General features: G+C 44.9%; 2 protein-coding genes across 19 annotated transcripts in view; one reads left to right on the top strand and one right to left on the bottom strand.

Annotated features, from left to right (window-relative positions):
* ARHGAP1 (Rho GTPase activating protein 1) overlaps positions 1 to 11,283 on the top strand; it is a 29,750-nt gene extending 18,467 nt beyond the window's left edge. For all 10 annotated transcript variants that reach the window (XM_005480060.4, XM_005480059.4, XM_014265491.3 and 7 more), the window contains 6 exons: positions 606 to 713; positions 1,923 to 1,999; positions 2,391 to 2,468; positions 3,017 to 3,145; positions 3,296 to 3,399; positions 3,803 to 11,283. In XM_005480060.4, the coding sequence (XP_005480117.1) occupies positions 606 to 713; positions 1,923 to 1,999; positions 2,391 to 2,468; positions 3,017 to 3,145; positions 3,296 to 3,399; positions 3,803 to 3,982 (676 nt within the window). In that variant the 3' untranslated portion in view covers positions 3,983 to 11,283. The remainder of the gene's footprint in view (positions 1 to 605; positions 714 to 1,922; positions 2,000 to 2,390; positions 2,469 to 3,016; positions 3,146 to 3,295; positions 3,400 to 3,802) is intronic.
* Positions 6,203 to 26,890, bottom strand: part of ATG13 (autophagy related 13) — a 29,242-nt gene continuing 8,554 nt past the window's right edge. For 2 of the 9 annotated variants that reach the window (XM_074543059.1, XM_005480062.4), the window contains exons 6-18: positions 26,621 to 26,761; positions 25,553 to 25,593; positions 24,923 to 25,019; positions 24,483 to 24,581; positions 21,928 to 22,018; positions 19,490 to 19,588; positions 18,233 to 18,343; positions 16,980 to 17,113; positions 15,687 to 15,804; positions 14,883 to 14,960; positions 14,464 to 14,580; positions 13,869 to 13,997; positions 6,203 to 12,667 (exon numbers count right to left, since the gene is read on the bottom strand). In XM_074543059.1, the coding sequence (XP_074399160.1) occupies positions 12,590 to 12,667; positions 13,869 to 13,997; positions 14,464 to 14,580; positions 14,883 to 14,960; positions 15,687 to 15,804; positions 16,980 to 17,113; positions 18,233 to 18,343; positions 19,490 to 19,588; positions 21,928 to 22,018; positions 24,483 to 24,581; positions 24,923 to 25,019; positions 25,553 to 25,593; positions 26,621 to 26,761 (1,333 nt within the window). In that variant the 3' untranslated portion in view covers positions 6,203 to 12,589. The remainder of the gene's footprint in view (positions 12,668 to 13,868; positions 13,998 to 14,463; positions 14,581 to 14,882; positions 14,961 to 15,686; positions 15,805 to 16,979; positions 17,114 to 18,232; positions 18,344 to 19,489; positions 19,589 to 21,927; positions 22,019 to 24,482; positions 24,582 to 24,922; positions 25,020 to 25,552; positions 25,594 to 26,620; positions 26,762 to 26,890) is intronic. The other 7 variants (XM_005480063.4, XM_074543060.1, XM_005480065.4 and 4 more) reach the window with 7 other exon arrangements.

The raw sequence follows: 26,890 nt of genomic DNA, 5'->3' as shown, positions 1-26,890 counted from the left end.
TTTTGCAGGGTGTGCTGACAAGTTGCCTTCAAGACTGGTTTCTCTCTGTAGTCCTTCCTGTGTGTCCTTGGCCCCAGTCCCCAGTTCTGTCTTTGAGTTAAAAATCCTCCTGCAATGAGGCACCAATCCTGCATCTCCCACTCACCCTCTGGGGACTTCCTGCAAGATGCTGACCTTGACACTGACCTGGAGCTCGTGGTGTGCATCTGCTGTCGTCTGGTCACCTCCTTAGCTCATTCTGCACTGCTCAGCTTGTCTTTGGGGCTTCCCAAAGTTCCCATAATCTCAGCCCTACCAGATTGCTTCCCTGTCCCACACCCACAAATGCATCTGTCTCATCACAATGCTGTCCTGGCCTCCTGCCCATGCTGTTACTCAGCTACTCCACCTCTTGATTACAGATAGATACTCCTTTTCTCCCTGCTTTTTTTTTTTTTTTTTGGCAACAAGATGTTTGTTCTTGTGCTCCAAAGCTGGCCTCTGGTGGTTTGCATAGGTGTAATTGACCGTACCAGCCTGGTGTTGCTACCAGTGGGTGTGCAGTGCTGGGTTCATGCACTTTCTGGGAGGTGGAGTGCCTTTTTACTATCTGTGTTTTGCTGCAGGTATGATGAATACCTGAGATCCCTGCAGAAACCTTTGCAAGTGCCCCAGAAGCCAACACCCCCACGCCCACCGCTGCCAAACCAGCAGTTTGGAGTCTCCCTACAGCAGTGAGTATTTCTGGACTGTGTTGCTTTTGCCCTGACTTGCTTGGTGTGAGGTCACTGTGTTTATTACTGAGCAACAGCAGAAAATGGCTGCGAAATTTCTTGCAGTTCAGACTTCCTACAAAACTTCAATCATTTTCCTGAGGAACTCTGTGCTCATGTCCAGCTCCTGACTAAGTAATTTCAGTTCCATCCTCTTGATCCCTGGGTTAGATTATTTTTGCAACTTAGGGTCACTAAGGGAGGAGCAAAATAAGAGCCATGGGGATGGCTTTACGGCACTGGAAACTTTCTCTTGAGCAAAAGATGTCTGTAGGAGGCTGACAGGGTTCTGTTTTGGACTATGCTGCTTTGAGCAGCACTGCAGATTTGTTTCCTAGTTGTTTTTGAAATCATAAACTCTATTTTAAAAGCACCTCTATTCAGCCTTGTAGTGAAGCCCACTCCCCATTCCTGCACAGTGACAAAGGCAAACAGACACTGGCAAGGGCTGGTGATACTGAGTAATTGTTGAAGGTATTTTTAACTGAGTGTGGTTTTGCCTCCCTGGGGAATGAGGAGGAGCCAGTACTGTGTAGCTAGACACATCCTCTGAGGCAGTCTGGGAACACATTCCCCAGCTTCAGTGCAACATTTCCAGATGGTGTTTGCTGTGGTGCCGTGCTGCCTGAGCTTGTTAGCAGCCTGGGAGGGGTCAACAGCTCCCAGCTATCGAGTGGTCTGGACAATCAAATGTGAGGGTGGCAGGGAGCACCTTGGTGCCATGAGGTTTTGCCTGAGGGCCATTTTGTTGATAAATCTTCTGTCACAGGAATGTGGTGGCCAAATTTATTTTTTCTTGTGTGTCAGCTTATTTCTGCCCTTGCTCCTATGGGGAAGGAAAAAAGAAGTGTAACCCTTTTCACCTGATTCATAACTAGCATCCTTGCCTTCTGGGAAACCCTTTGCCCTGGCATATACTAGTTGAGATTTTTACAGAGGATGGAAAAACGTTCCTGTGGTCTGGTAATGAGCTCATAGTTGCTCCAGTGAATGATGTGATATGATGGGTGAAGAGGATAGAAGTTTGGAATAATGGCTGAACCAGGGATGGGGATAGCAAGATCATATGTAGTACAGCTTGTGTGGCTAAATTCAAGAGTTGGAGGCTGCATGTAAGGCAGGACCAGTCCTGTGTACCAGTTGTGTGTAACCTGTTGTTTCTTGGTGCAGCCTCAGGGAGAAGAGCCCTGATCAGTCTCCTGTTCCTCTGGTGGTCAGAGACACCATTGCTCACTTGCGGGAGCATGGTAAGTGTTTGGGGAAGCTGCAGTCCCAGATCAGTGACCTCTGTTCTGTCCAAGCTCGCATCAAGACTGTGTTAAGATAAAGAAGAACAGCAGTCTAGAGTAGGGTGTAAAGCCTGAACTAGGTGAGTTAGCCTTCAAGTGAGATTGTGGAGGGTTTAGGAGACCTCCTTCTTTCAGGAGTCCACGTTTCTACTTGTGTAAAAGTATCCAAATGCCGCTTGTATCCTTTGTCAGATAGTGGAAGCAGAAAAAATTGTTGCACTCTAAAAAAGGGACTTGTTGATATCTGTCTGAATGCCCCACAGCATGGATTTATAATTGCAAAGGCCAGCATTTTTAGAGACTCTCACATGGCTGATTGTTTTCTTCTCCATCTGCTGTCACTTCACAGCTCTTAATACAGAGGGGATTTTCCGGAGATCAGCAAATACACAGGTTGTCAGAGAGGTCCAGCAAAAATACAATATGGGTAAGTGCCCAAACACATCAGAGCCCCTCTCATTCCCTAATTACTGCTGTGCAACTGCAACTGTGCAGGAACTAGTCCATCATAGATCCTCTCCTCCTTTAATAGGTCTGCAGGTGAGGCCTCATCTTGGGGTATGACCTGAATTGCAAGGGAGAAGTGTTTGGTACTTCTGCTGTGTGTTAAGCATATCCCTTCCCACTCGTATTCCCTTAACTATTCTTTTTTTTTCCTGAAAGTTTTCCTTTTTCTTGGGGTGAGATACACCATCTTATTCTGGTTATACTGAAGGGACTTAAGATGACCAGGATGGAACTTAGTCATGTTTGATTTGATGACTTCTAAAGATGTAATGCTGGATTCAGCACTGGTTTGTATATGGTTTTGGGACATATTTTTCCACTTTGCTAGAAGATGTGGTACTTTGGGATTCTGTGTTTTTTAAAATACCTCTTCCTTAGTTTTGGGCTCTGACCATCATGTCTTGTCCTTTGTCTGGAGGAGGTGCTGCTTTGCCCAGTTAGCACTGAGTCTCTGCTCTACTTTCTCAGGTGTGCCTGTAGATTTCCAGGAGTATGAAGATGTCCACCTCCCTGCTGTGATTCTCAAGACCTTCTTGAGGGAGCTACCTGAGCCCCTCCTTACTTTTGGCCTCTACAGCCATGTTGTCAGCTTCCAGAGTGAGTTGTAACAAGTGCTACTCCCTGAATGTTACACTGGCTAAGGGCAAAGATGTCTTTGTGGAGACATGCATGGGATAACTTGTGACTGCCAGCAGGGCCTTCGTCAGGACGGGTGCTGAGGATTGTCCTGTCTCTCTTGATTTTTAGGTGTGGAGGAGATGAAACGTGTGGATGTTGTTCGCAAAACGCTCCAGGATTTGCCAGAAGAAAACTACCAAGTGCTCCGTTTGCTGACAGCCTTTCTGGTGCAGGTGGGCACTAGCCTAAGCATTTACTTGTCATAATGCTGAGAGGCACAGGCAGCCTAAAGGTGCAGGCACACAGCCTGTGTGGTCTGTACCAGGGAGGCTGGGAGCTCCCCAGGCTGGAGGTAGAACTACAAAGTGGCTGAGTAGAAGAGGGGTCTCAGATTTGCTTTGCAGTACTTCCTGCTGCCAAGAAAGCCACTGCAAGGCCATTCAAGCAAGAGGGAAGATCCTGAGTGGTGATTTGGACTTGTAGAGATATTATCTGCCATTGCTCTTGATCCTGTTGTTATGACATAGCCTGGTCAGCTTTTCTCCCCTTATTTTCTCTGTCTCTGGCTTTGGGGAGGGTAGGCAGCTGCTGTTCTATTCTGTAGGATTCACAGTCATCTCTTTCCTTCCCACATAGGTCTCTGCTCACAGCGACAGAAACAAGATGACAAACACCAACCTGGCAGTTGTGTTTGGCCCAAATCTGCTCTGGGCCAAAGATGTGGCCATCACTCTAAAAGCCATCAATCCCATCAATACCTTTACCAAATTCCTGTTGGACCACCAGAAGGAGCTGTTTGAGGCTGCAGAGGCCTGAACCCAGGCCAGCCCATACCTGCACACTGTGCCCACCTTCCCCTTCTTTGTCTTGGAGCTGTGACCAAGCTGTCTCCAGTACAAAGGGACCATTGATCTTCTGGGTGATGAGCAGAGTGAGGGCTGTGGAGATGATGGTGAAAGTGTGCAAGTAAGTGAGCAGGAGACCTGCAGCTCTGGATGGGCAGGGGAGCTGGTCTCCCAGCTGCTGAGACTGGAGTCCTAACCCACCTGCGCAGCTTCTCCGGGTCTCATCACCAGTCTTCTGCCCTATCAGATGACCTGCCTTCCTTTCCTCCTTCCCTTATGTGCAGTTTTTCTGCCCTCCTGGTCCCTTCCTCAGCACAGATCTTTTTGTTCAAGCTCCCAATAGCCCCAGCTCACCCCTCCTTGCCTCAGCTGGGCTGTTTGGGCTAGGGCAGGGTTGCTGGGTTTTGTGATGGAGACATTCTTACTGTGAGTGCCATTTCTCAGAACTGAGCATGCATTCTGCCTTTCCCCAGGGGCACCTAAAGCAGGGAAGGGAGCAGCAGCCCTTGTGCTTCAGGTAGCAGCGTGTCCTGCACTTGCAACCACCACTCTGGACCCCCTGCTTTTGGCAGGCAGGTGAAGGACAGGCTCATGGCAATGTGCTGTTGTTACCTGTCAGACTCCAAAACAATGAAGCTGAGTTTAGCCCAAGCCCAGTCCCTCTGGTGTCACCCACTCCAGGTGCTATTCAGTGTTTGCTGGACTGTAGTGGGTGACTTGCTTCCTGTAGTTATCCAGCTCAGGTGTGTTTGTCCTTCCAGCAGCACTTCTAGCCTGGCTGGGAAGGGTCATGACAAGCTTGGCTGTGCATGCAGGCCAGCTGTGACCCTTTGACCACTGGTGAGTCTGAATGGCAGGAGCAAGTGCCCTGGTGGCACTGGGCTGCTGAGCACCATGAAGGTCCCCATCTGTCCTGGCAGCAGTAGGCCTCTTCTGGCACATGTATCTGTGCTGACTGGCACAGACCGCCTTGACTAGTTTTTACTTTTTGAGCTTAACTTTCCCCAGCACAGTGTAACAGAGAGCATGGCCTTGAGGGAAGGTCTGGGGACTGGGGCTGTCCTTCCCCATGGAGTGCAGCAGGCCTGGATTACATATTTCTGACCAGGTGCTGAGCACTCATGCCAAAGCTGTGAGGGAGCAGCTATTCCATGCCAAGGGCTTTTGCTGTGTCTCCTCCTGGGTTCATACCTTCCACCCTGCCATCTGGTCAGGTGCATGCTGTATGCCCTGGGCACAGCTGGAGAGGTCATGTTCTCTGCAAGGCAGGCTCAGAGTGGGGTGGTCCTGGCACCTCCCTGGAGCAGCTGCGATACTGTCACAGCATCTCTGTTGGATTTGGGTTGCCTCATTCCCATCACCTGAGCTAAAAGAGATCCTTCTCTTCAGCCTGGACCTGTCAGAGTTAAAGGAGGGAGCTTCTAGCCTTACTTCACTGGTGTGATTTATCTTTGTATCCTGTGCCTGGGCCAGACTTCCTTGCTGCATCTGGCCTCAGGGACAAATCTTTTGGACCAAGCAGAACTGTTTTTTTTTAAGCTACTGGATGCTAAAGAGAATTTGTTTTTTCATAATATTTTAGCCTGCCTTTAAACACTGACCAGGGGTCAGTGCCCCTGGTGTAGTCAAAGTAAATGGCATCTGCTGCAGGAATTAAGGAGATTGCTCTTTTTGCTAAACTCTGGAATGGGGATGGGTGCAAACATAGGCAGCTCTCCAAGGCAGCGCAGGTCCAGCCAGCTGCCTTGGAGGAGGCACACCAACATGTGGGTGGGAGCAGTGAACAAATAAGTAAACATTACTAAGGCTGGAGCAAGAGAGGTTCAAAGACAGGACTGGATCTGATCCTTTCTAGATACCGGGAGACTTTGCCCTGTGGAGGTTACCAGGCTGCTGACTTCTTCAAGTCTCCCTCTTCCAAGAGTAGGAGCATTCCCTGTTTGGCCAGGATAGGAATTGCTTCATCCTGAACAATTCACAGCAGTAACTAAGTAAATGTTTTGGAGAGAGAGCTAATCTGCTCCTAATTCATTTGTGATCTCTTCTAGAGTGAGTTAGCAGGGCGGATGTGCTGTTGGAGGAGTAATCTGGAGTGGACTAGTGTGGAGAGAGGTGTACTTCCCCCAGTGTTTAAGGGGCAAGGCCGTGGAGGCTGAGGGAGCCTAGTGCAGCTCCTTTTTCCCTGCAGGCATCCTGTCCTGTGCAGCCTTTGGTAGGGGGAGAAGGGGACTTGGTGCTCTCACTGTATCTGCAGCTGACACTGGCTTCACCTTCATCTCTGGGAAGGAGGAAAGGCAAGCCCACTGAACTTCTGGGACAAACGCCCAAGCTTGGCAGCCTGGAATGCAAGTGCCTGTGTGCATGAGGCCTGGCCCTCTGCACTCTCTAGGGAAGTGGCATGTTCTGGCCTTGCACAGCAGCAGGGACTGTTCCCTGCCCAGTAGCCAGAGGAGCAGTGCTGGAGTAGCTCCTGTCCAGGGGGAAAGTGGGGAATAATGCAAGTGTCTGAGTTATGACTGGACTTTGGCGGTTTATTTTAGGGTGTTTTTTGGGATTTGGATTGGTTTTTTTTTTTAGTGAATTCTTGAAATGACGTTTCCTTTTTTAGCAAAATAGAGGCTAGTTCATCCCCTGCTGGCAGGGATAAAAGCCTGTTCCAGTTCAGTGCTTGCAGAGAGTGTTCAGGGAACCACTACTGCTTATGGTAGGAAAGTGCTTGCAAATCCTGGAAGGGACCCACTGTAAATATCCCTTTTCCTCTACTGCTCCTTGTGCTGGAGCTGCTGAGAGCCCTGGAGCAGGCATAGTAACCAGGGTTGCTTTTGCAGTCTTTTCTCCTGAATGCCTTGTATTGAAATATTCCTGCATTGATCTGAGCGAAGAACTGGCCCGGGCCTGCCTGCAGCCTGTGTCAGGTGGGTGGTGACCAGAGCCTGCTCCTGCCAAGGCCATGCAGTGAAATTCCCTCCTCACGTGGCCAGGGTGCTGGCTAGGCAGGGCTTCTCTGCCTTGTATAGGTCAGGGTGGTATACAATTAAGGTGCTGGTCTGTCGGTTTTCTCCTGCTATAGAGCTGCCCAAGGGTCTCTTTCCTGGCTTACCTTTCAGGTTAGCTATTAGCCATTTCTTCCTGTGGGGGTACTTGTTCTGCATCAACCTCCTGCTTTTTAGCATCTAGAACATTCCCCTCTGCTAAACCTCCTGCTGTCTTAATGGCCTCTGATCACTCCCTGGCCCAAGCTGTGAACTGACACCAGAGCTTCTGGGCAGTGCAGGGGGTCTGGGGCCATCCAGATGCCTTGTGTGCTAACATGAGAGAGCTGAAGGCCAGTTTGGTCCCAGTTTCCTTTTTTATGCACAGGGGCTCCTGTGCAAAAACTTCTGCTTTGCTTTTGTTGCTGGTGTTCCCTGCCTTCTTTGTTAATGTTCATCAGGTGCACGCCTGGATTTTCACAGTTCACACTGTTTATTTTCTTTTAATCTGCACCAATCTTGTATTTCACAGTTTGCACTTTTTGTATTTCAATAAAAATCAAAATGTAATCTCAGATCCAGACATGTTCGTCAAGTGGCAGCAGCAGTGACACATCTACAAGAAACAAGTAAGGCTGTCTATGCTGCCAACCACAATCATGCTGCAAGGAAGAAAAGAAACTATGAAATGCCCCCTGTGTGAGTAACTGAAGAAATATTAGGCTGCAGGAGCCTTGGGCTGGAAACAGATTTAAAACAAAAACGAAGTAGTGTAGATTTGGTTTTTCTGAAGAGGGATGTTCTTCCACATTACCATCTTCCTGTCATGATGAGCAGTCTGCCTAGGATTTCCAAGGGTGCCAAGCAGGAGCCACTTTAGGAATTGCTGGCTAAGTTTATCCTGGGGCAAGTGATACACTCAGCAGAAGCCTGCACCTTCTCATTTCGATGGATGTGGATTGCTAACTTGATGAGCAATAGTCTGGTTGGACCACTGCACTCCTCTTGTTCCATATTCAGTTCACCACTTTTTCCTAAGGACTGCAATTTGCCTGTTAGTAAGCTTTTGGCTAGGATGCAAGAATTGGGAGTAGAACGGAGAGGGCTGGGGCTAAAGCCATCAGCATCAGGCAGGAGCCTGACTGCTGGGATGCCAGCGATGGTGTGTCAGGGTGACGTGTTGTGCTGATGTCAACACTTGCATGTCTAAAATGTGTGCTGCTTGCCTGTTTTTACTGTACCAGTTAAGGCTTCCCAGTGTTGCCAGCTCCCCTTCTGTATGTTGACATGGCCCCTGTAATGGGGTCAGTGTGGTTAACATGCCAACTATACAGAGAGATCTCAGACCTCCCCAGTGTAGCAGGTGGTCCTGGCTCTGGGCTTTGTCACAGTGACCTGCCTGGAATTGTGCTGTAGCAACATGAGCTCAGAGGAGCTGGAGAGCAGGTGCATCTGTCCCTGACAGGGAGCTGGCACTGGCAGGACTGCGTTATGTGCAGCCATGGGCAGTACTGAACAGTGTGAGCACCACTGCAACTGGACACTTTCTCATGAGTAGCTGCCCCCTGACTTGATGGACACTGTTCTGAGAACATTTTTTTTATAAATACATAAAGTAGGCTCACAAAGTGATGGTATTTAATTGTTCATGACCTTGGTGGTTAATCATACTTATGTGATTGTTTTCTTTGTCACTTATTTCCTGATGGTTTTTCCAATCCCTTGTCTTTCTGGTGACATGGTGTAAATAGTGGAAACTGAAAGCCCTGTAGTAGGCCCCAGATCCTACAGGATGGTTTCTGTGAGTTTTCACACTGCACTGTGTCTTTTTAAGTTCATTGAATGACACTCATAAATACACATACATAAATGCATATAATGTAGACTGTGAGATCCCAGTGGTATGCTCAGTTTACTGTCTTACCTTCCGAAGATGTGATTAAGAAAAGATTGCTTTTATTAGTTACCCTTATATCCCAAGCTGGAATATTCCCTTGATAGACCTTCTAATACACAGTCATTATTCTTTTTTTTTCCCCCATTCATGTCATTTTATCCACTGTGTCTTTTTTTATAATAACCAGACACCCTTTACACTGACGCTTAAATCAGCAGTTGTTATTAGTACATGGATTTTTATAATCTTTTCTTTCCTTTAAAGGGAAGGTGTTGGCACCATACCTGGCACTGTCTGTTATACAGGGTTAACTTTTACCAATACTAGAATGCAGCTGTTAAGTTTGGTTATTCTTTCTGTATTTTTTTAGTCTCTGCTATCTCTCCTGTCAACTCAAAACACTCCTATGCTTCTTAAAGTATGTAGCAACCATGTACAATGCATATTTTCTGGGTAAATTTTTCTGCCTTTTCCCACCCCTTTCCTCTGGAGATAAGTTAATATTTGTTTCCCAATTCATGGTGAGGTCAGCAGGGTCAAACACCCTATGACTGTTCCTCCCACCTCCAGGCACCTGTTCTGTCTGTCCCTCACTGTCCTTCCAGTAGGTTGATCTCGGCAAGATCCCAATGACCTCTCCAAGTATAATGCACCAGTCCATTCTGCCCTCTGACAGAGGCAGCAACTTGCTCTGTCCTGCATTCACTGAGAGGCCCCTGACCCTCCTTTTTCCTGGAGGAAAACAAGTATGAGCATGGGACTGTCCCAGACCTGTTGGTACACAGAAAAATGGAGAGTGCTGCTTACACAAAAGTTTTATTGGAAATTCTTTGAATACTTGAAATACACCAGAGACTTTCCAAAATAATACACTTGAGGAACCTTCCCCTCCACCCAAAGTATCTGTAAATCAGCAGCTACATAGATACTGTCCTTAATGTTCAGCAGAGCAGAGAGCTGCTAAAATAAACAGCCTTCAATAATACAATCTGTGGCAGGCCACAGCAGCAGAGCATTTGTGCAGTGGTCAGGGAACTCAGGGCCTAGACGTAGCAACCATGTGTTAAAACTGAAGACTGTCCAGAGAAGAGGCAGGCACCTCAGCCCTGGAGGCTCTCTTATTGCTATGGCCATCCAGCTCAACACTAGCAGCTTATATAGGCAATTTTCCAGCCTCTTGAAGAGGAGGAAACGTGCCACAGTGCCATTTTGCCTTATGAGATGTGAGAGCTGTAGCCATGTTAGGAACTCCCACAATAAAGGAGCACAAGTACAAGCCCTGACCTGCTGGGTGGGGTTAACAAGAATGGCAGTGCTCCCTGCCAGCTCCACAGCTTGTGAGCAGAAGAGCACAGCAGGAGTGCTGGCTAGATGAACTTTAGCCTCAACTATTCATATGGTGTGAACCGGCCCTTTGCCTCCTGTCTGCTGCTCTGCAGCCCAGATTGTATCACTTCAGAGACTAAAGTTCACAACCACCTGTCTACAAACTACTCCCTACAAAGTGGCAGACCAACTTCCTGGACACAGGTGAGAGGCAGTTGATACATTATTTCCTTGTTCTGCACCCTTCTGTGACCCTTCCCACTTGTGAAACAAGGTGGCTTTTGGATGGGTAACAAATATTTGTTACAGCCTGTGTAACTGAAGTCCTGTTACAAACTGTTTCATCTTGGAACCTTTCTTAAATGTTTCTGCATCTTTGCATGGACAAAGCAATTTCCATGTGAGGTTGCTAAGAAGTTGAATCAGTTGAGTAAAATAAAAAGGTTCTGGTGGGTAATTTTCCTTCAATGAAGCTCTTACCTGGAGTTTTAGAACTTACAAGGCCTCCCACCAAACACATCTCTCAACAAAAATTCTCATCAACTTCAAAGCATTGCTTTGCTCTGGCCTTAAAGTAAGCTGCTGTGAATTTGGCTCCTTGCTCCAGCAGTGACACAGAAATAGAGTCCCAGAGTGGAGCTGGGGTTCCCACATCAGCTGCAGGCAATCTCTTCCAATGAAGAATGCAGCTAAGCTGAAGCTGCCACATTGCACCAACTGGAAGGCTGGTTACTCAGCCACTCGGAGGAAATGAAGATGGTTTCTCAGTCCTCAAGCAAAACAACTCCACTTAAAAGAAACTAGGGGGAAAAGAAGTGGTTTTGGACAGTAAGGGGTCTTGCAGTTGCACACTCTAGTTACACGGAGCAGGAATGGAGAGAACCACAAGAAACCCCACCTTATCCAAGTTTCTGTTTAGTGTCACTGTTTCTCCTCCCATCCTTACATGAGGCAGAAGACATGCAACAGCCAAATCACCCATAGAGCAATTCCAGCCAGTCACACTGTCAGTGGCTGGATTATTACAAAAATAAAATTTCAGCTACTCAAAAGCCAGCTGATTAAAAAGTACCATAAGCTTCCCAAAAAAGTGTGCTTCTTTAAAGAAGCTGCCTTCTGAATGGCCAAAGAACACTACAAATTCATCCATGCCTATCAGAAAACAGCTTTTTACCAAGTCCCTGCCACTCCATTCCACTGACGTGTGCATTTCATTTTATCAGTGAGCCCTGGCTGGATGTAATGGACACACAGTCCCCCAAACAGAGTATAGTATTAATTAAGTCTGTCTTAGAAAATAAATATCTTCGATATTTTCTTGCAAAGAGAGACTAGCCTCACTGGCTAGGGTTCCATGGCACACTTGCTCTCTGCAGTGATCAGGACAGAATGACCCGCACTATAACATGAAAACAGAACATCTTTTAAATATAGGTTTCTTTAAAAGCAATAAATATTTTTTAATTCTTAAGATCATCTATTAACCATAAAGCAGGAAGGTTTGCAAGGATTAGAGGAAAAAATCTTGGACGAAGACTCCTAGTTACATAACCCTAAAGAAATAGGATTCCTAGTATTTACAGTTATGTTTCAAAAGCAGAGACTATGAATTCAGCATCATCTCAGCTGCTACGTGCAGGCTTGCCAACAGTCAACACTGTTAAACTCAGCATGGCCGAGTGTCAGTGCACTCGGAAGGAAATGTGGAAAGCATTCCTGCAGTTTCACTCCTGCCTATCAGCCACCTAACAGAGGGCCTTGCACAGTGTAGAGACCCAATTCCTTAGAAGCAGGAAAACAAAGGTAACTTGGATTATGCAGGTCCCAAAGCTGACGTCTCTCCCTGTGCTCCAAGCACACACTCTGAAGTCAGGAGGAAATGCCCAGTTCTGTGGAATGGACTTCAAACAGTTCAATTTGCTGAACTCACAGACCCTGGAAATAAGCCAAAGCTTTCTATGCTCTAACAGGATCAGAGACTGCAGGAAAAAGTCTGTTAGCAAGAAGCTCTACCTAGGAAACTTACACCATAGGACCCTTGGAGGAAGCATATGGCAGCTTTCCACAACGCCCCTCCATACAGAACACAGACTGAAGAGAAAGTAAGTTTCCATACACTGAGGTTTGACTTCCTGTGTCCCTACTGAAGTCTTAAAACTGACTGTGAGCAGGAAAAGCAGTCCAGAACTATGTGGTGGAAAATTGAAGAGAATCAGCAGATGAGCTGTATCTGTCATTGAAGAGAGAAAAGAAAGCTCACTTGATGGAGGGAACTAGTCAATGTGAACAAAAGGCAGAGCAGGGGCAATAGAGATATCTGTTGATGTCATCTCCAGGATGCCTTGGGGAGGAAGAATTGCTGCAGCAGAACTGGGAAACAGCTTCACTGCAAGGTTTCCACAAAAGCATCAAATTCTTTGACATTTTTCTCATGGACTGCCAGCTTCTCTGGTAACGAGTCCTGGAAGGTAAGGAAAAATGCAGATCAGGGTTCATTCACAGCAGACAGAAGGAAATTTTAAACACACTAGGAAAAAAATCTGTTTCTCAGTCATGCAATCCCTCACCAATGCTCTGGGCTCACCTTTCTACGTGCACAAAAGCAAGAGCCCTCTGGTAGCATCTGGGAAGTGACCCTGAGCAGGGCACTGTGCCCAGAGCCTGTTTGTTCTGCAGGAACTGGAGGTGCACTGAGGCCTCACCTTGTGCAATCCCCACCAGCTGCAGCACAATAACCCACTCAAATCATTGCCTTCATCAAGTCACTTTCTGCTCTCTGGTTTTCATTTTTCTCCACAGTATGGCACAATGCCAGAGAGCATAAGGGAGCGCTCATCCAGATGTGACTCACCAGCCACATCAGAACTCCAACTCTGCTCAGGCTGCAAAGTCAGGCCTGGTTTGCCACCAAGTGAGACACCCAGAGGCAGGATTAGTTTGGGGAGTTTCAGTGACCAAGCATGCTGCAGCAGCCTTCAGCTTCTAGACACACTGGTTTCAGAGACTCAGGTGTACCAGAAACAAATCTGCATTTATATGGAAAATATTAGTGATGGACTCCCTTCTGAAAAGTATAGGGAAAAAAACTCTGTCTTCTGAAAAGTATAGGAAAGACATGGGGCCTGTTAGAGTGGGTCCAGAGGAGGGCCACAAAAATGATCCAAGGGCTGGAGCACCTCTCCTGTTAAGATAAGGCTGAGGACTTGGAGTGATTCAGCCTGAAGTTGAGAATGCTCTGAGGAGACCTTATTTTGGCTTTTCAGTACAAAAGGAGACATTTAAGAATAATAGGAACAGACTTTTTAGCAAGGGCTGTTGTGATAGGACAAGGGACAATGATTTTAAATTGAAAGAGACTAGATTCACACTAGATGAGAGAGAATTTTTTTATGAAGCTGGTGAAAAATTTTAACAGGCTGCCCAGAGAAGTGGTGGATGCCCCATCCATGGAAATAAACATGGCCAGGTTAGATGGGGCTGAGCAACCTGATTTAGTTGAACATATCCCTGCTCATTGCAGAGGGGCTGGACTAGATGACCTTGGTTCCTTCCAACCCAAACTATTCTACAATTCTATGAAGATATTTTTTTCAAACAAGGAATAGGGAGAGCATTATAAAGTACATAGGATTTCCACAAACAGAAATTTCAGGATTCCATACCAAATCCTCTGCCATGGACTGTGCTCCAATGTCAATGGAGAGGCTGCTGAGTTGAGGGGGGTTCTGAAATTCACGGTAAAATGTCCCCAGGTCCATTGGAAGAATGTCATCTTTTGAAAATGCTGGTTTCTACAATCAAAGACACTGCTGTTAATTCCCAGAGATACTGGCTTCCCTTTTGTTACAATCTCAGGTAAAGTTGTTACCTGCTATCAGTAAACATCTTGGCATTATAACTGTTGCCGCAATAATGCATATGAAGTAACTGAAGAACAGCCAATATCCCTTGATATCACAATAGCACTTGAGCAGTTGGAAGAGAACATATCTTTGGAATCTAGCTCCTCTAGGTGCTAAGAGAGAGGATGCTAAGCCCAGATGTTAGTAGAGAACTGAAATGGTATTTAATTTGTAGCTGTTGATGCCTGGTACCAGTGTCCTTGGCAGTTCTGGGACTGTCACACTCTGGAGTGTGGTACTGTGAATGATGTGTTTTTACCACTCCCACTGAACATACTCTGACATCATTTGCCATCACACCAGCACGTGAAGCCCACCTAAGGTGCAGTTTAAGAGCTCTGATGGGGGCACTTACAAAGTCGACCATAACGAAGTCATCGTGGGTGTTCCCTGTGCTGCTGCCACTGGAGCCCTCTGAGTGTAAGCTGCCGTGTAGAGGAGATTCCGTTTCTGGGGATTCAGGAGGATTGACCTGCCCAAGAAATCAAAGATGGTGAGTACTGATCTTACAGTCGTGTCTGTGTGTGCTTTGGCAATGTGGGGGCAGTTAGGAGGTTGAACAATTAACATTAACTAGAGCAGGGGCAGCAAACACATGCTGTTATTTGCATGTCTACAGAGCCCAAGATTCAACACAGGAGACTTCTTGAAAGCAAACAAATCTGAATAACTAGTTATTTTGTCCAAAACCAAAGTGTATTCAAGGCAGAGAATAGCATGGATGTTTGCATAAGGGATGCTGAGAAGGCACATATACCTCTGGAAGAGTCTTACCATGGGGTCGTTATCTTCCAGCTCAACATTCTTGGGAGCAAACATGGCAAAAGGAATGTCTAAGTTGGCCATGGTCACCTGAGGAGATTTAGCAAACAGAATTTCACTAAGATGCTCTGCTTACCAGGCACAAAAAGGATATTGAATGTCTTTGTCAGGCCAGCTGAAAACGGCCCAAAATCACGTCAGCACTTAGGCAGGAGGCTGACAACCTCATTTAAAAGGCATGAAATCCAAAGATGATACTCTGTTGACCTAATGCAGATACATATCTTGAGATGGGATTGCTTCTATACATATCTTGTATAATATAGGCAAAGATTAATGAACTGCTACAAATTGAAATAATTCTCATTCCTTCATCCAAAAGGCCTACAACTGCAGCCCTAGGAACCAAGCAAATGTCTAAGCTGCCCTAGCTGAACTTAAATGCTTGCTTCTAGTGATGAACTGGTCTACTGCATGTTCCTTCAAGGAAGGGAGGCTTGCTATCAGCTTTCCTAGTTTATGGATCTGTGGTACTTGCAGATCATTGTGAGATCCAAGTGGAGTACCAAGTGTTCTATTCTCAAGTAGGGTGCTGGCAAAGTGGAGCGAGGTCAATGGCTGTCACATCCCAAAAGGATTTTATGAAAAGCAAAATACACCTTGGCAAAACGTAGGGAAATGCAGCAGGAAGAAATATGCACTCTGTGAGTCTCTGAGGTTGCCCTGGCATTGGGGTGCTTTTTGCTCCTCTATGTATGAACAGATGGGAAAAGAAATGTATTATGGTGCTCTCTGAGAAGATCTACTGCCTGTTACCTGGTTAATGGGTTTGTTGACAAAAGCTCCCACCTTCCGGATAAAGATGGTCTCCAAAAGGTCATGTGGGGAGCCACACTTTCCTTCACTGCTGTTGGATACTGTTTCTGTGTCCTCACTGGGGGAGGAAAATACATAATTAGTGCCTTCTGACACAGGGTAGATAAATAAGGTTTTTTATGAGACTCCTTAATTTTTCTTGGTTTACTCCTAGTATTGGAAGAAGGACAACAGAAATCTGTCCTTGTACCATACCTTCCTCCTCAGTCAGGAGCACAAAAGGAAAACGGACACTTGTGCAATCAGGTTTTTGTTTAAAGATGGACAAAAACTATTTAGTTGAATATAAAGTTGCTGAAATAGGCTTTTCTTCTGGGAAATGGGCTTTTAACTTGTGTGTGTCCACAGCAATTCCTGTTCATTACTACTATTTTCAGTAACATGGTGCTCACAGATCTCTCAGGAGGTGAGAGATCTCCAATTATATCTGTCACTCAGTTCACAAATGCAGCAGATCTGGTACATGACAACAGCCACTCCCAGTATGATTAATTCACTCCATAGCTATTAGCTATATTACTTCCATGACCTATTGTTTTGTGTTTTTTCCTACCACAGGTATTTAGAACTTTAAAAAAAAAAAAAAAAAGTTTTGTCCCATGGAAAGAGGATTACCTAGAAAGGACTGAAGAGGATTACCATTCAAGTATATCCAGGAAAGTGAGTTTTGGTTTTCCCAGAGCAAAACCTCTGTGACTCACAACTATGTGACCCCAAGAGAGATTTCTCAAGAAATAAATATTACCAGAAGGATTTATTTAGATGTGAGAGAATTGATATAGGACAGTTTGAGGTTGCATTGTTTCCTTTTAAATAACTTTCTGCCTAAAGTTTCTTACTAAAATGGTGAACAGATTTATGGTAACTACAACTGGCTTTGGTAACAATGCACATTAAGTCTAGAGAATTTAAGACTCATTTTTGAACTTACTGCATCTTGTTTTACAATCAGCAAAAGCAGCAGAAAGATTGAAAAAAATATAAAATCAATGATAAAGTTGATATAGAAGAAGATATACCACATAGACTGGGAGGTTTTAATAGATGGGCAAGATCATTGTTTGGAGTAAGGCTGAAAAAGCCCCAATCAGAGAAATCTGCAAGTTGATTTGAGGAATGAAAAGACAATAGTTATGCTACAAACAATAAATAAAAAGGGGAGACAAAAAGTTTTATCTTAATAGGCTTATAAGTGGGTTAGTAGAAGTAGTGGATCATCTAAAACCCACCCACCTGCTAGAAGGAGTAGCTGCTGAGTAATGGACTCCCTCCAGTGGGGTGCACATCCTCTCTTGGTCAGCTTGAGTGCCATGTGCTGGCTGGCTAGGAACTGGGGGAACTCCCCCTTCTTTGCCTGGACCAATCAACTGAGATATAGAAAGAAACAGTCAAGTTAAGAAATCTCAAAATCAAACCAAAACCACAGTGCAATAAAGAGTAGATTTCCATTATACTGGGCATAAGTTGTGGGGGTTTTGGCATATGATTGGGATCTAGCCCCTATAAGCCTCAGAGAGATGTCATGTAGGAGTGTATTATCACAATACAAACTCACTTTTTACTCCTTTTCTACTCTACTGTCCACTACAGGCCTGTTTTACACTGCAGAGTTCTCTGGCTGTAAGTCCTCGGCTTCATGGGAAGGAATGGAGGGAAAAAAACCTTACATCCCCTTGCTACAAGCCCATGGCTCCTACACCTTCAAGAGAAGGGAAAGTGGAGAGGGAGGTGCTGCTCTCTTCTCCCTGGGATCCAGTGATAAGATGCATGGGAGTGGTTTGAAGCTGCACCAGGGGAGGCTGGACATTAGAAAGCATTTCTTTGGAGAGAGGGTGGTCAAAAACTGGAACAGTGTTCTCTTCCTAGAGAGGTGGTCCATGCCCCAAGCTGCCAGTTTTAAGAGGCATTTTGGACAATTGCCTTAATACCAGGCTTTAACTTGGCCAGCCCTGAACTGGATGTTGGATTAGATGCTGACTGTAAGACCACTCCAACTGAAATGATTTTATTTTATTAACATTTGTGTCAGCAAAACTGGTGCAACATCAATATCACAAGCACAAAAAGACTTCTGTCAAGTTGACTTTGTTTTTCTGATGCACCAATGTAAGTATGTCAATATGAACTGCCAGTGTATCCTATGCCTAGCCTACAGAATTGTGCTTGGACAGCTACAGGGGCAGCAGCTCTGTAAGACAGGCAACGTTTGGCATCAGTGACAAGCTGGTGCAGGCAAACAGGTCTGGTGCCTGCTCTCTTGGCATGGTTTTTCCACAGGACCCCATACCCCAGTAAAGTCAGGGATGCTGAGGAGCCGATTCCCAACTCCTGTGGAAGTTGTGCTTTCTCTGTGTTTACTTTATATTCTTTCCATCCCTGACAGACAGGACACCAATGCAAGCACTAGTTTCAATGTCTCTCTCAGGTGTACAAGTGACACAAATGGTTGCAATACCAGCCACGCTGGTTCTACTCTCTACAAGTACCTGGTGAGGGTGTGCAGCATTCAAACCACCAGCAAAGAGTACAGGATACCCCATGTCAGCTGATCCAACTCCCAGGGCAGCAGGCTGATAGGAAAGACGTGAGCTGGAAAGCTAAGGAAGAAGAGAAAAAACAAGGGCAAAGGGAGAGGAGAGAGGAAAGGGAAGGGGAATGCCCCACAGCCTGAATAATCACCAGCCACTGAAGAAGGAACAGGAAAAGACAGACGCACAGCATTTCAGGCTGGCAGAAGGATGCTAGATTTTCACTGGAATCAATAATGTAGGTTATTGTTCTAAAAAATTCTTACTGCTATGAGGACTACTTGACAGTAGTCCAGGGGACTAAGTCTGAGCCTTGACAGGAAAACAAGATTGGCTTCCTACACATGTAGGAGGAGGCTGTGCAAGGTATGGCTGACATCCAGTCTCAGGGAAGCTCTGCTCTACAGGCCTACTTCAAATACTGGTGTAGTGGGTTACATGAATGCCATCGTGAACTTACTGAAGAGATAATATTTAATATTTTTTTAATCCCAAAACAACTTCGTTATCAACTCTTTGAACCTACTTCCATTGCAAAATTAAAACAGCTTATCTTCCAGGCCTGTTCAAATAGGTCACCTGTTCAGTGAAAGAATACATGGTCCCATAAATGTGCCAGGTAAAGAGAACTGGGGAGCTAACCCTTGTGAGATTGCTTTAGGAATTAAGTGTTGGAAGCAGTGAAACCCAGGAGAAACTCCTTATACATCCCAGGCAGAAATCTACCCAGTCAGGTTAGATACAACTTTCCTTTTTAGACTTGCCTGACCTCAAGAGGAGTGTTTCTTCCAGAGCTCAGGGTGAGCTCCAGCAGCTCCAAAGCTGATGTTCTTTACAGGGATCAAAATGAGGAACAGCACTTTGATTCACATGAGGGTAGTTCAGCTGAGTGGAGCTCCAATGACTATACAGGTTCTAGGGACATTGGCTCTTAACAGAAAACAGTCAGAATTGTGCCTTACTAGTGTCTTTTGCTAACAATCCTTGACAGCTGTTGTGTTTTTAGGGGTGCCTGTCCTGTCTTCAGGAGACCTTCATCTGCAAAGGCATTTAAGATGCCAGTCTCAGTAAAGTGTCTGGCTCATTGTGGGTTCACCAGTCCTTCCCATGCACAACAAACACTTCACATTGTCAAATCTGTATTTTCCTGTATTCATTTTGTCCTGATAGAACTTGTATTCTGACCATGTACAGCATATTCTATTGACAACTCACTTGATGTGAAAAGGCCAGCCCCATCACTGGGACCTTCAAGGTGTCCGTCACCACAGGAGGAGGGGTCTGAAAATGTGCCTTTGTGACAGTAAAAACACACTGTGCATAGACACAGACAAACAGAGGAAACAAGGAAAAGAGAGAATGAGGGGGGAGAGAGAAAGAGAGAGAGAAGGACTTCAGAGAGGAATTATGAAGAGTTGGATGAACTGAATGCTAGTGAAGAGGTTTTGGCTGCAGCAGCCACACCTACACAGAGAGCAGAAATCTCAGTATTGCCAGAAGCACATTCATTTTGTAAAGAATTGACTGTTTTTCAATCTGAGTGAACCACTGAACACAGGTAATATTTTAGACTCCAGTAAACCCTGACAGAAAGTAACTGCCAGAGACTCTGTTCCACAGTTAATTATAATCGGTACCAGCGAATTAGCTAGAAAGCTGAGCAGATACAAGAAAAAGTCAAGTACTTCTTTTTTTTTTTTTTTTTAATTTACAAATTACTTGTATTTCAGCACTCTCCATCCATCCATACTTTCTATCCTCCAGCTTTCTGAGGGATCCTATTTTGGCAGGTCTGTGCTGCACCCTGAGAATGACGGTGACCCAGACTACAGTGCAATTCAAACACACTGATGTGAAGTGGGAACTCCATCAACAGGAGCAAAACTCCAGAGTACACTCTCACAGAGGGTACTAATGCACAAAGGGCAAACCTAACCTGGTTCAGTCCCATACCTCCTCCCACAGTCATTTTCCTAGCAATGGTTTTCAGTTTGAGGAAAGCTTCAGCTTCATTTCTGAATATTACCCGTGGCCAGACTCTCCTGAATTTTGAGCTGCTTCACAACACACATATGCAGACATACAAGCTCACAAAGAAGGTGACAACTGTTTCCTTGTATCACACAGGTAAGGCCTCACTTTTACTGAGAAGGCAGGCAGAGATTCATACAATTTGCCTGCAAAATCACACAGTTCCTAGTTGTTTCCCAGTCATGAACCTGCACAGGACATGTAGAAAGCTGGAGAAAAAAAATAACTACTTCTTTCCCTTTTAATTTAAAGTCCACTCAGCCAAGGCAGCCTGACAATTCCAACCGTGGTAACAAAGACTGGCAGTTGCTTTACAAATAAGGGCACAGCATATGGCAACTATGAGCCACAGAAAAAGCAAGAATGTAGGCTCATACTTTATGTGAATCCTCAAGGTTCAAGTGGTTTCATCAAGCTTTTCCCCCCTCAGTGACAGTAAAGCTTCATGACCCCTGCAGAAATGTCAACTTCAATGTAGTTACATACACTACTACTGTTGAGTAACACTGGCACGAGCAAGCCAGTGGAAATTTCCTTATGAAATCTTTATTTACCCCACTTTAGGAAAACGCAGGACACAAGTCAGCCACAAACTAATTTCCTGAACTATGTATTGCAGAATAAGAAAAGCTCTATTCCATCAGACTTACCGTGAGTACTGACTAATTAGTTCAACATTGCCTGATGCCTGATCACCTGAAATCACTTTGGCACAGAAATGCTTCCTAAGAGAAGCTCATTTCTAGCTTGTTCATATAGGAGAATACGTTCTGCTAAACCAGGCATATTAATTCCTCTGAAGCAGCAGAAAGACCCCTAGCAAATTCTTTCTGTTTGGAACAGCATTCCAATTATACTTCATTCTATGTTTCACATTGACAGTCAAAGAGATTTAGAGTCTTTGGATTGTCTTTAAAGGTCAGTAGAGCCATCTGCTTGGCTGGACAACAAAGCAGGGCAATCCTGAATATTTAAAGCAATAGACAACTGCAACTCTTCAAAATAGAGAACTGTGGAATCACATATGTAAGACAGTAAAAGAACTTGGGAGTTTCTGGGGTTTTATACTCAAAAGGAAACCATTAGCTATTTATTTTAAAATTGAAACTTAAATGCGATCTGCATGGGCAATTTTTTTCCCAATACTTATTCCTGCTGCCCCAAGAAATTTTAATGGTCCAATAAATACAGCTTTTGTCTTTTTTCTGTCTTTCTCTAGCATTTTCCTGGCATTTCAGTGTCTCTCTATGTCAGTCTCTTACTCCTACTTAAGCTGCCTGGCATCAATGTCTTGAATTCCTCCTCTTGCAGTATTGGTATGCAAATGTGTAAATGTGTAAGCACACTGCTGTCCTCTTCAAGCACAGCTCAACCCAGCTACAGAAATAGGCTCTTTTAATCCTCAGTAATTCAGTCTTTCTAGGCCTTTGGAATTTTGTTGAAATTAGTATCTCATTTCAATAGATTTTACTCAAAAGCGTAATGACATAAATAACCCACACATTAAATTTTAATTAGCAGCAGGAGGATTTCTGTTTGCACAACAGCTGATGTAGGAATATGCAAATTATTCTTACAGCAATTGTTCTATCCAGAAGTAAAAAGAGCCTGGTTTCTCTTACCTGAGATGGAGGAGAGGTGGAAAAAGATGTGGTACACACTTCTTGGGAATCTTCTACTGAGGGGTATACTGCACCATTGTCCTCACCAGCTCTAAAGCAGCAAGAAAAAACAAGTTTTCTAACCAGAAATATTCCTTAAAACAAACAAATAGTAAAACACACTGGGACAAACACTGCAGGGAGGTTGAGAGTATTTGGGTGTAGTTGAAAGGAGAATTATGAAGGGCTCTCATCTGCTTACCAAATCTGAGGAAAACAAAGTGGGAAAACATGAGTTTTCTCAGATGTTTGTCTTCTACCCCATGTAAAATAACAGGTGTATCTAACTAGTGCTTTTCTTATACAAGCTAGTGCTGCTGCCTTTGGTGTTTACACAGCCATTGTCAAACAACACCACTGGTCCAAACCTGAATGCCCTCACATTCATTTTAGAGAAGGCAAACCTCCCATCTCCAAAGAGAAATTAAACTGATCTTCCCCCAGTGGAAATATCCAGGGATGCATGCATCTAGACATGTAGTTCTGCATCAGGATTAACCATTACACTTTCAAATTCCTGAAGGCAGCCAAGATTAAACATCCTTTGTGTCCAAGTGCTTCTGTGAAGAATTTGGGAAAATACTGGGGCTTGCTGCACTGAGCCATCTCAATGTGAGGAGAAAAATCACAGAATCACAGAATCACAGAAATTCTAGGTTGGAAGAGACCTTTAAGATCATCGAGTCCAACCCATGTTCTAACACCTCAACTAGATCATGGCACCAAGTGCCACATCCAGTCTTTTTTTAAACTCTTCGAGGGATGGTGACTCTACCACCTCCCTGGGTAGATGATTCCAGTATTTGACCACTCTTTCTGTAAAATACTTCCTCCTTAATTCTAGCCTGTATCTCCCTTGGTGCAGCTTGAGACTGTGTCCTCTTGTTCTGTCTGTTGTTGCCTGGAGAAAGAGACCGACCCCCAGCTCACCACAGCCACCCTTCAGGACGTTGAAGAGAGTGATAAGGTCACCCCTGAGTCTCCTTTTCTCCAGGCTGAACAACCCCAGCTCCCTCAGTCGTTCCTCATATGGCTTGTGTTCCAAGCCCCTCACCAGCCTCGTTGCTCTCCTTTGGACACGCTCAAGCATCTCAACATCCCTCCTAAAGTGAGGGGCCCAGAACTGGATGCAGTACTCCAGGTGAGGCCTCACCAGTGCTGAGTACAGGGGCAGAATGACCTCCCTGCTCCTGCTGGCCACACCGTTCCTGATACTGGCCAGGATGCCATTGGCCTTCTTGGCCACCTGGGCACACTGCTGGCTCATGTTCAGCCGACTGTCAACCAGCACCCCCAGGTCCCTTTCCACCTGAGCACTGTCCAGCCACACCGTCCCCAGCTTATATCGCTGCAGGGGGTTATTGTGGCCAAAGTGCAGGACTCGGCACTTGGACTTATTGAAGTTCATCCCATTAGATTCTGCCCATCCATCCAACCGTTCCAAGTCCCTCTGCAAAGCCATCTGTCCCTCTAACAGATCAACACACGTTCCCAGCTTAGCGTCATCTGCAAATTTGATAATAAAAGACTCTAAGCCCTCATCCATGTCATCAATAAAAATATTAAACAGAACTGGCCCTAGCACAGATCCCTGAGGGACACCACTGGTGACTGGTCGCCAGCTGGATGCAGCACCATTCACCACCACTCTCTGGGCCTGGCCATGCAGCCAGTTCTGAACCCAGCAAAGAGTGCTCCTATCCAAGCCACGGGCTGCCAGCTTGTCTAGGAGTATGCTGTGGGAGACAGTGTCAAAGGCCTTGCTGAAATCCAAGTAAACAACATCTACAGCCTTCCCTGCATCCACTAGGCGAGTTATCTTGTCATAAAAGGTGACCAGGTTGGTCAAACATGACCTACCCCTCCTAAATCCGTGCTGGCTGGGTCTGATACCCTGGCCATCTTGTAAATTTTGCGTGATGGCGCTTAATATAAACTGTTCCATTATTTTGCCAGGTACTGAGGTCAGGCTGACCGGTCTATAATTACCAGGATCTTCCTTTGCACCTTTTTTGTGAATGGGTATCACATTGGCCAGCTTCCAGTCATCCGGAACCTCACCAGTGAGCCAGGACTGTTGGTAAATGATGGAGAGTGGCTTTGCAAGCTCGTTTGCCAGCTCTCATTACCCTGGGGTGGATCCCGTCTGGTCCCATAGATTTATGAATATCTAAGCATTTCAGTAGTTCTATGGCTGCCTCCTCTTGGATAATGGGGGGACCATTCTGCTCCCTGTCACCATCAACCAGCCCAGGCGGGCAGGTGTCTTGAGGGCAAGTCATCTTCCCACTAAAAACTGAGGCAGAAAAGGCATTAAGCACTTCTGCCTTTTCCTCATCTTCAGATACTAAGTTCCCTATGTCACCCTTCGTCACATGTTTAACTGTGCCAATTGACTGACACTAATTCTCCAGTGTCCCTTCCCATGCTGTCAACAAAGAGTGGAAAAGGCTCTGTATTTGGGCATAATAGATGCCTTTACCATGGCCCATGACTTCAACTCAGTATTTCCTCACCTGTAATTGCAGGGATGCATGGGTGAAGAGCTGGGATAGGGACGGTCCACAAAGTGATCAATTATAATCCCCATGATAGGAGGGGTCCTCTCAAACTGCCTGCAAGGCAACAAGCAATGGTGTTACTGGCTTCTTCTCTCTACTCTTCCCAATTCATGGTGCCCTCACAGAAAACCCTTGCGTCTACTGGGATCAGACCATCTTAACAATTTAGTCCTGTGACTCCAGGCATGCATCAACAATTTCAAGTTCTAGAGCCTGGCTCAGGGCTACCCAAATACTCCCCTTGCTGCAAGCTTAAGCAAGAGAGAGAGCGTTCTTCATGAAAGAATCTCAGCAGGAAGGGATAAGCAGAAGGGAAACATTTGGGGGCTCAGAACATGAGGGGTTTAACAGTAAATTATTGTAAAACAGTTTCTGGCATGATCACATTTTCTCACCTGGTTGACATGAAAGCAAGGTTGATTCTGTAGGCACAAGACAAAGTGATGGTGCCCACTGGGGTACCCACTGTCCCAACACGGACTGTCTGGAAACCTGTAAAGTTAAGGAATAATTCTCAGTTCCACTGATTATTTATGTGCCACACTTTTTTATTCTGAGTTTACATTATCTTATTTAAGTAGTGTTACCATTATCTCTTGCAATGTGAATCCCAAAAACACACATAGAACCCATAACAAAACAGTAGCACTAGGTTGCCTTGCTGGTAAGCTTCACTTGCAAGACATCTGATGTTGCTTCCTGGCTTCTGGGTCTAAAATACTGTTCTGAAGTGCTTCTTGTTCCTTAGTAGATCATAATTTCCTTTACCAGTCCTGCTCCTTATCAACATAATTCCGTATCCTTATTTCAGTTCTGTATCACTAGAGTCAAAATGGCAGTCACCCGAGACTTTGTCCAAGTACCACCATTATACTTGTCACCTTGTGACACAAGGCTGCACTGGCAGAGCCAGACAAAAAGCACATGTAAGCCTCAGACTAATTTTCCCTATGACACTTGGCAATAGTAACCAAAAGGCAGTCAGAATGAAACACAGCTCTTGTTTGTATGTTGTCTAATCTTACCTTCTCCCAAGCCACTCAGCTGGACTTCACCAAAATATATCCTGAAGGAAAAAGAAAAACTGTTAGATCCAGTTGGGACATAATGCTATAAATATCCTTATTTCTTACTTAATTTTGGGAGTTGGAAGGCTGGAACTACTCTTCAGGAAAAAAAAGCCCAAAATGAATGGCTGGAATGACCATCTCAAAAAACCTCACAGCTGCTCCAGAAGAACAGGTCATGTAAAATGAAGGAGAAAGAGAAAATGGTAGTCCAATCAGGAATTTCTCTTTAATTTTTTTTAAGCCTCTGTGGTGAAGTCTACAGTTCAGAGCAAAAATGTGATGTGATACAAACTTCACAGATAAGTCTGAGTCTAAAAGCTGATGCTCATCACACAACATAAGAGGTTAACTGTGCTGTAAGAGTTGCTCTTAAGTACATGCCAAGTCAGCAATGAAGGCAAAAAAGTGAAAATGGCTGGAATTTGAGTTTTCAGCTGTGCAAATTATAACAAACCTGAAATTTACAATCATATAAATTAGCTATGCAAACATGTCAAAGACTTTTCTCACAGCCAAAAACAGAGTTTGGAAGACAACTATGAACTACAAACCAGACTCATAGGCTGAAGAGAGTTGAACCCAGTATTCGGATGACTAAACTGCAAAAACTACAGGATGTGGAATTGAGGATGCATCTTTAAAAAGGAGTAACAGGAGAGTCTGAATCTATGCTGTAAAAGTGCACATTGCAGTTATGTGCAATGTAGAGAGCCATTTATCAAACACAAGCCAGACACCAAACAACTGGATGCTAATAAGCAATTTAAGGGATTGCATGTAGAATTCTTTTACTGTTCCTAATGTGGCAGGCAAACACTTCACAGTCTATGCTTAGCTTTTCTTTCAATGGCTCAAGTAAAGGTGATACACAGACCAAAGTCATCTTCTGTCACTGATCAGTAGTACTTCTATAAAAACAATTTGATTTTATTATTGCTCATCCCTTTTTAACTACATTTGCAGCTACACTGTGCAAGTCTAGTCTCTTCTGTTTGCATTTCAAATAGGAAATTTTTGCTTTACCTGTACAATATTACATATTCATGGCCTTGTTTCCTAGAGAGTCTGTAGGCTGGAGTTACTCTGGTTATAGCAAGCAAAGACTTCAGCAATAGAGACAGCCTGTTGTATACAGTGTATGAAACTTTGATTTCTTTGTCACACCTAGAGAACACAAAGGAAAAAAATTAGTCTTTAGTCCACAACTAAGCTGCCTGGATTTGGGGTTCTTGTTTGGTTTTGGTTTGCAATTGCTTTTGATTATTTTATTTAAAATAAAAATTACTCTGGGCC

The sequence above is a fragment of the Zonotrichia albicollis genome, chromosome 6 (assembly GCF_047830755.1).
Source record: "Zonotrichia albicollis isolate bZonAlb1 chromosome 6, bZonAlb1.hap1, whole genome shotgun sequence".
NCBI classification, from domain to species: Eukaryota; Metazoa; Chordata; class Aves; order Passeriformes; family Passerellidae; genus Zonotrichia; species Zonotrichia albicollis.
The sequence above is the reverse complement of the archived record's forward strand: the minus strand, read 5'-3'. Positions and strand labels throughout refer to the sequence as shown.